Below are 8,524 nucleotides of genomic sequence, written 5' to 3' on the forward strand. Positions count from 1 at the left end.
TTCATAAAGTGTAAATTTCCCCGGTGTGGGACGAATAAAGGAATATATTATTATTATTAAACCGTGCACATATGCAATGATGAACAGACCTAAAAGTTATTTATCCCGCCCCCTGACATCAGTCTGAAGAAGGGTCTCGACCCGAAACGTCGCCCATTCCTTCTCTCCCGAGATGCTGCCTGACCTGCTGAGTTACTCCAGCATTTTGTGAATAAATACCTTCGATTTGTACCAGCATCTGCAGTTATTTTCTTATACTAAAAGTTATTCCCATTACTTGCACTAAACATTATTCCCTTTATCCTGCATCTGTACACTGTGGATGGCTCGATTGTAATCATGTACAGTCTTTTAGGTCTGAGGAAAGGTCTTGACCCGAAACGTCACCCATTCCTTCTCTCCAGAGATGTTGCCTGACCCGCAATTTTGTGCCTATCTTCGGTGTAAACCAGCACCTGCAGTTCCTTCCTACTCAATAATCTGAATTACTCTATCGCTTTTATAGCTGTGTTTTTGCATCGTTTTCTCCATCTGTAAGTAGCAAGGGTGATCTGTTTAAAGATAGCTACAAACACTGAGTGTGACACTACTGAAAGTGTAGAGTTTTGTTGATTGAGAATGAATGAAAAAAAAATTTGCCCAGATTTTGTTTTTGTATACATTTTTTATTTTGGTTTTATAAAAAAAGTTTTCTCTATGCTGGATGAAGGCAAGGACAATATACTAAAAGAGAGGGAAGAAAACAGTATTATTTTTACATCAGAGGCTTCGAAGTGCCAATTCCTCTCAAAGCACGAAAAGCATTTCAAGTAGTGACACAGCAAACATAGGAAGCTGCCAGAGTGAGACAAAGCTGACTGTTATTTCCATTGCACGAATGCTGGCAATTTTCAGTTCAGTGTGTGTGTATGTACCCATACTCACATATATACAGATCATATGTATCTATACACACGCATGCACACATACGGACACAGCACTGTAAGGAGTTTGTACGTTCTCCCCGTGACCTGCGTGGGTTTTCTCCGAGATCTTCGGTTTCCTCCCACACTCCAAAGACGTACAGGTAGGTAGGTTAATTGGCTGGGTAAATGTAAAAATTGTCCCTAGTGGGTGTAGGATAGTGTTAATGTACGGGGATCGCTGGGCGGCACGGACTTGGTGGGCCGAAAAGGCCTGTTTCCGGCTGTATATATATGATATGATATGATAAAAAACAAACTATAATAGTGCAATAATAACAATAATAGAATAATAACAATTCTGAAATCTAAGGAGCTGGAATGTGATCACTGCTCTCAAAATGTGCAAAGTGTTGTTGGTGCAGTCTGCAGCAAACACTGAGGGAGGAGAGGCAACAGGTCTCTGCTCTCATTACTGTTCGAGAAGCCTCGTGGCAAGCTGGTGGTTCTGGGCCGAATGAAAATTGAACAAACTCCCTTGAAACTTGCAGTAAAGTTCCATTTGTTATTCGGTCAGGCGTCGACTGGGGACGGTTCTGATCTTTCCTCACTGTTCCTCATTACCAAAATACTCTTATTGAGAAAATGCCTGGAAGAAAGCAGAGATTTGTAAGGATACTAGACTGAGGTGGGCCCGTTGGGTCCAAATCTCTCCTGTGGGCGCTGGAGGGGACGTGGTGGCCAGCAGTAGGAGAGGGTTTGTCCTGCCGGCGGCCATCTTCTTTCGCCTTCTCTCTGCTGCCACGCTCCTTGGGGGGAGGGGGGGGGGGGGTGGGAGTGCAATTAAAGTTGTGCGGGTCCCATTGAATTGAAAGGTAATTTTTAAATTTCTCTAACTTAAAAAATATAAGACCAATTTAAATGAAACTTTTCATTAACAGTCGCCGGGACGGCCATCTTGTTAGACCTTCTGCCAACGCATCTGGTGCCATGCTGCACCACAGGTGGAAGGTCAGGCACAAGGCACGCCGGGCCTGTGTGTCTATCTTTGGTTTAAACCAGCGTCTGCAGTTCCTTCCTACACATACAAAATCATTTGATATGGTAACATGTCGGAGGTATCACAAAATGCTGGGGTAACTCAGCAGGTCAGGCAGCATCTTGAGTCCAGAACCAGGGGCCACAGTTTAAGAATAAGGGGTAGGCCATTTAGGACAGAGATGAGGAAAAACGTTTTCAGTCAGAGAGTTGTAAATCTGTGGAATTCTCTGCCTCAGAAGGCAGTGGAGGCCAATTCTCTGAATGCATTCAAGAGAGAGCTAGATAGAGCTCTTAAGGATAGCGGAGTCAGGGGGTACGGGGAGAAGGCAGGAATGGAGTACTGATTGAGAATGATCAGCCATGATCACATTAAATGGTGGTGCTGGCTCGAAGGGCCGAGTGGCCTACTCCTGCACCTATTGTCTATTGGCTATTGTCTATCTTGGAAAGAGGGAATGGGTGACGTTTCGGGTCGAGATCCTTCTTCAATTGATAACAATTGGTAACAATACCTCTTTTGATTAGCAAATGAGTGGAGGATGTGCTGCTGGAATCTGGAGCATCAAACAATCTGCTGGAGGATCTCAGTGGGTCAAGCAACATTGGAGTGGCGCAGTTGTGGAGTTGGTGGAGCTGCTGCCTTACAGCAATAGAGACCCTGGTTGGCCGTCAGAAAATTGCCCCAAATGTTTAGAGTGAATGAGAAAGTGGGATAACGTGGAACTAGTGTGAACTAAATGTGTAGGAAAGAACTGCAGAGGCTGGTTGTATCAACAAGACCGTGAAGACTGGGCGATTATTGCACTGAACACCTACGCTCGGTCCGCCTTGGCGTACGCCACCTCCCAGTTGCCACTTTAACTCCCCGTCCCATTCCCACACTGACCTCTCTGTCCCGGGCCTTCTCCACTGTCAGAGTGAAGTCACATGCAAATTGGAGGACAGCACGTCATGGAATGGAATACTTTAAGTCAAGTCAATTTTATTTGTGTAGCACATTTAAAAACAACCCACGTTGACCAAAGTGCTGTACATCAGTTCAGGTACTAAGAAACGAACATACAATGGCACACAAACTTTATTGACACATGTGACTAGGCACAGTGAAATTCTTTGCTCGCTTACCCAATGTATACAAATAGCAGCCACCTAAGGCACTGACAAAATTACAAAGATCGCCGGCTTCTCCTTTTGTTCTCCCCCCCCCACCCCCACAGTGGTTAAGATTTGCTTGGGTAGCTTACAACCCAGCTGTATCAATATTGATTTCTTTAACTTCAAGTAAACCTTGTATTCCCCCTCTCTCTCTCTCCCTCCCCTGTGGGGCGGCACGATGGCGCAGCGGTAGAGTACAGCGGTACAGCGAATGCAGCGCCGGAGACTCAGTTTGGATCCTGACTACGGGCGCCGTCTGTACGGAGTTTGTACGTTCTCCCCGTGACCTGCGTGGGTTTTCTCCGAGATCTTCGGTTCCCTCCCACATTCCAAAGACGTACAGGTTTGTAGGTTAATTGATTGGGTAAATGTAAAAATTGTCCCTAGTGTGTGTAGAATAGTGTTAATGTGCGGGGATCGCTGGGCGGCGCGGACCCGGTGGGCCGAAGGTTCTGTTTCCGCGCTGTATCTCTAAATCTAAATCTAAACATTCACTAGTTAGGGTCTGAGGCATCGTCTGTTGTAACTGGAGGTACTGTTACTCAATAATTGGCTGCTATGTTTCACCACAGCAGTGACTATGGTTCCAAAGCATCTGCCTTTGACTGGAAAGTGGGTTGTGTTTCTAAGGCACAGGAAGGCTTATGTCACATTTGGCTATTTATTTTTTTGTCAAGTGAGTCAAGCGTTGGTTACACAACAGAGGTATCAGGGTGGGGGCCAGTGAGTGGCAAGGGTGTGGGGTAAAATTGTGATTTGGGGAAACTGTATGTATAAGAAAATGACTGCAGATGCTGGTACAAATCGAAGATATTTATTCACAAAATGCTGGAGTAACTCAGCAGGTCAGGCAGCATCTCAGGAGAGAAGGAATGGGTGACGTTTCGGGTCGAGACCCTTCTTCAGACTGAGGAAACTGTATTGTCTGTATAGCCTCCGAGAATGTCCGCCTGAGTTTTTTGCATGGTACATGTATTGTATATATTTATTACTTGAATGAAGTCTATTTTGAATTTTTTTTTTAAAACAGGTGGCGGTGTGGAGATAGATGTAATAGTGAACTGATGTACAGCACTTTGGTCAACGTGGGTTGTTTTTAAATGTGCTATACAAATAAAATTGACTTGACTTGACTTGACTTAAGAGGTTTTTAGATAGGCGTGTGGATACGCAGGGAATGGAGGGAGAAGGATCACGAGCAGGTAGGGGAGAATGGTTTATCTTGGGCTCATGTGCTGTGCTGTTCTATGTGTAGGGAGGAACTCCAGATACGGCTTTACACAAAATGATAGACACAAAATGCTGGTGCAACGCTATGGGCCAGACAGCATCTCTGGAGAAAAGGAATGGGTGACGTTTCGGGTCGAGACCCTTCTTCAGACTGAGAGTCAGGGGAGAGGGAAACTAGAGGCATGAAAAGTTTCAAAGAACCTTGAGTCTGAAGAAGGGTCTCGACCCGAAACGTCACCCATTCCTCCTCTCCAGAGTTGCTGCCTGACCCGCTGAGTTACTCCAGCACTCTGCGTCCATCTGCACTGTTCAACATTATATGTAAACAGTTCAAGGACTTGGTGTTTTTTATTACACGTAAACAAACAAAACAATCAACACCACATTCCCGTGGACGAGTGGGGAGTGGCGCACGCTGTGTGTGCACTGACTGCATTCCTTTAGGGTTCTGTTCGATTTATTGTTTTTGTCCAGGATTGCATTTACATCCTTCCCCACCCTCGCCGTGGAAAATGCTTCCCCTGTAATTGCTGAGATGCTGTGGTTTCTGTGGAACCGGTTCATCTTCTTTTGGACCCCATTGTCTCCACAGCCACAGAATTTGCCTGGGTGGGTCTTTCTGAGGCACCTTGCGTCAGCTTAGCCTCTGTTATGTAAGCATCGCGTTGTGTGAACACAGTCAACACTGTAAAAATACCAATCCTTTCCAGTCCATGGTCACCTTCACATTATCGCTGAGGGCAGTCACGATGTGATCACTGAATTGTGCAATACAGAAATGGCATGGGTCCCATCGGGTAGACACCCCGGTTAGTTCCATCATCTCTCTGCTTCCCCTACTGTCCTGCAGATGTTACACTCAGTTTTAATAAAGGCTGTCTAAAAAAAACTCCAGAAAATATAATTATGAGGTCGTCAAGAACGAATATTTTATGCAAAACCTGTGGCATAAAACATGTCAGCATAAACAGAACATGCTTCGAATATTCCAGGAAGGAAATTTACCTCCTGATCTCCGAGCTGATTCTCTATCTCATCTTCCCACACATCTCCCTCTCCCTCTCCCCCTCTCTCCCCCTCCCTCTCTCTCCCCTCCCTCTCTCCCCCTACCTCTCTCCTCCCCTCCCTCTCTCTCCCCCCTCTTTCTCTCCCCTCTCTCTCTCCCCTCTCCCTCTCCCCTCCCCTCTCTCCCCCCACTCCCTCTCTCCCCCCCTCCCTCTCTCCCCTCTCTCTCCCCCTCTCTCTCCCCCTCTCCCCCTTCACTCTCCACCCTCTCTCTCTACCTCCCTCTCTCTCTCTCCCCTCCCTCTCTCCCCCCCTCTCTCTCCCCCTCTTTCTCTCCCCCTCTCTCTCCCCCCCTCTCTCTCTCTCCCTCTCTCCCCCCTCTCTCTCCCCTCCCCCCTTTTCACACACACACACGGTGGTGCAGTAACTCAGCAGGTCAGGCAGCGTCTCTGGAGAACATGGAAAGTGACGTTTCGGGGTGGAATCTGTAGAGTTGATGGCAATGTGGGAAGAACTAAATGGGATTGATGTCAATGGGTGTTTTGATGGCCTGCATGGACTCAATGGGCCGAAGGGCCTGTTTCTGTGCTGTATCACACTGGGGCTCCACATCTAATGTGCAAAACATTAAATAAAATTTAAACGGAACTAAAGGTAACAGGAGATTATTTGCATGAAAATTGATATATTAATTAGATAGCTGTTTAATTAGACTAGACATTCTCACATTACTGTGACCCAGGGTTGAGAAATCTATACACTAAAACTCTTGTTTGTTTGTTTGTTTGTTCCTGAACTACAGCCAAAACGGTACACGATAGCGCGACCATTTTAGACCCACTTTACTCACGGCGTCCCTTTGGTGCTAATGGAAGACGTTTCATTGAAATCGGTGTTATGTTTGTAAAGTTATTCACATTTTAAAGTTTAATTCTATCTCTTAGGGAGGGAGGGGGAGGAGGGAGGATAAGGGGGGGTTGAGGGGGATGAAGTGGGGGGGAAGGGGGAGGAGGGGAGAGAAGGGGAGGAGGAGGGGAGGAGAGGGTGCTGCACCAATGCAGGAGAGGTTTGGGCCCAATGGGTCAACTTGGTCTAGTATAATATATTTGTGAATGGCTATTTGATTCCCCAAACGTCTATAGTGCATTGGAAAAATACTTAGCACCAAGTCACAGAAAAGACTTAAAACTTGTTTTGCCTCACATCGCCCGAGACCTGGGTTCGATCCTGACCTTGGGGCTCTCTGTAAGGGGTTTACACATTCTACCTGTGACTGTGTGGGTTTCCTCCAGGTGTCCCAGTTTCCTCTCACATCTCAAATACGTGCTTTGTGGGATTTGTAGGTTAATTGGCCCTCTGCAAATTGCCCCCAGTGTGCAGGGAGAGGATGTGAAAGTAGGATAACGGACAACTAGTGCGAATGTGTGATTAGTAGTCGGTGTGGACTCCTCGGTGAGCCGAAGGGCCTGTTTTCATGCTGTACCTGTAAACATCTAAACAAGTAGCTGAATAATGGATCAGGTAAAGAGATGGAGAAGTTCAGAGAGGGTTTTCCCGAGTTTGATGGCTCAGACAGCTGAAGCCATTGCTGCCAACGATGGAGTTTAGGAACAGTAGTCTTGGAAGACCAACACCAGTAGGACAGATTTGGAAAAGAATGAAGGTATTAAAAGTGAGGAGATGGAATTAGTTTTGTTGCTCTTTCTGCTTCATCATAATTTAATCAGTCATGGTGTTGTGCAGTGGGTCAGAAGGAAAATGCTGAATAATCAACTTCAATTAGCCAGATTTTCTAATTTGATTATCAGGTTAGTCATAGAATGACACGGCATGGACATTGCCTTTTGGCCAACTGATCCATTCCCCATCCAGGCTAATCCCATTTGTCTGCATTTGCCCATTTCCCCCCAAACCTTCCCTATCCATGTACCTGTCCAAATGTCTTTTAAACGTTGTTATTGTAACCCGTCTCAACTACTTCTGTGGGCAGCTTGTTCCATATACCCACACCCGCACTTCTAAGAAGTTGCCCCTCAGGTTCCCATTCAGTCACTGAAGGTAAGCATTCGTTGAAGAAAGCAAGAAATGTTGTGATCGTTCCATTCTGGGGAGAATTCTCCTACTCTTCCATGTAATTTGCATCTCCCTGAAAGGGTGGACGGTTTGTGGCTTTGCATTTCTCTGGAGGAGATCCCATGCTGCCGCAATCAGAAGTAATTTAGGACAATAGACAATAGGTGCAGGGAGGAGGCCATTCGGCCCTTCGAGCCAGCACCGCCATTCAATGTGAACATGGCTGATCATTCTCAATCAGTACCCCCGTTCCTGCCTTCTCCCCATACCCCCTGACTCCGCTATCCTTAAGAGCTCTATCTAGCTCTCTCTTGAGTGTATTCAGAGAATTGGCCTCCACTGCCTTCTGAGGCAGAGAATTCCACAGATTCACAACTCTCTGACTGAAAAAGATTTTCCTCATCTCAGTTTTAAATGGCCTACCCCTTATTCTTAAACTGTGGCCCCTTGTTCTGGACTCCCCAACATTGGGAACATGTTTCCTGCCTCTAACGTGTCCAACCCCTTAATAATCTTATACGTTTCGATAAGATCCCCTCTCATCCTTCTAAATTCCAGTGTATACAAGCCTAGTACGTAGGAAGCAAGGAACCGTGTACAGTTTCTTGACAGTTTCTTCCCAGTTGTTATCAGGCAACTGAATCATTCTACCACAACCAGAGAGCGGTGCTGAACTATTGTCTAGCTCATCGGGGACCCTCGCTCTGTCTTTGATCGGACTTTACTGGCTTTACCTTGCACTTAGCGTTATTCCCTTATCATGTGCAGGAAAGAACTGCAGATGCTGGTTTAAATCGAAGGTAGGCACAAAATGCTGGAGTAACTCAGCAGAACAGGCAGCATTTCTGAAGGGAAGGAATGGGCGACGTTTTCAGGCCGAGACCCTTCTTCAGTCTGAAAATGGAAAATACTCCTGATTCAGACTCACGTAAGAGGCCAAGTGCCGACAATAATCAATATCATTGACAAAATTGTAGACTTTCAAAAGTTCATTTTTTTATTATTAATGAATTCAACAATTATTTATAAATCACTTCATTGCATTTATAAACTGTGTAATATATCCCCAATAGTAGATATCCGCCATGGCTTTATCTTAAAGGACAATATAACCTATA

General features: G+C 45.8%; 1 protein-coding gene across 1 annotated transcript in view; it reads right to left on the reverse strand.

Annotated features, from left to right (window-relative positions):
- The window catches only part of rps25 (ribosomal protein S25), a 244,761-nt gene extending 237,224 nt beyond the window's left edge, over positions 1-7,537 (reverse strand). Inside the window, exon 1 of the mRNA XM_078426889.1 lies at positions 7,528-7,537. Coding sequence (XP_078283015.1) covers positions 7,528-7,530 — 3 coding nt within the window. The 5' untranslated portion in view covers positions 7,531-7,537. The remainder of the gene's footprint in view (positions 1-7,527) is intronic.
- Positions 7,538-8,524: the final 987 nt, after the last annotated feature.

This window comes from Rhinoraja longicauda, chromosome 32 (genome assembly GCF_053455715.1).
Source record: "Rhinoraja longicauda isolate Sanriku21f chromosome 32, sRhiLon1.1, whole genome shotgun sequence".
Classification (NCBI taxonomy): Eukaryota; Metazoa; Chordata; class Chondrichthyes; order Rajiformes; family Arhynchobatidae; genus Rhinoraja; species Rhinoraja longicauda.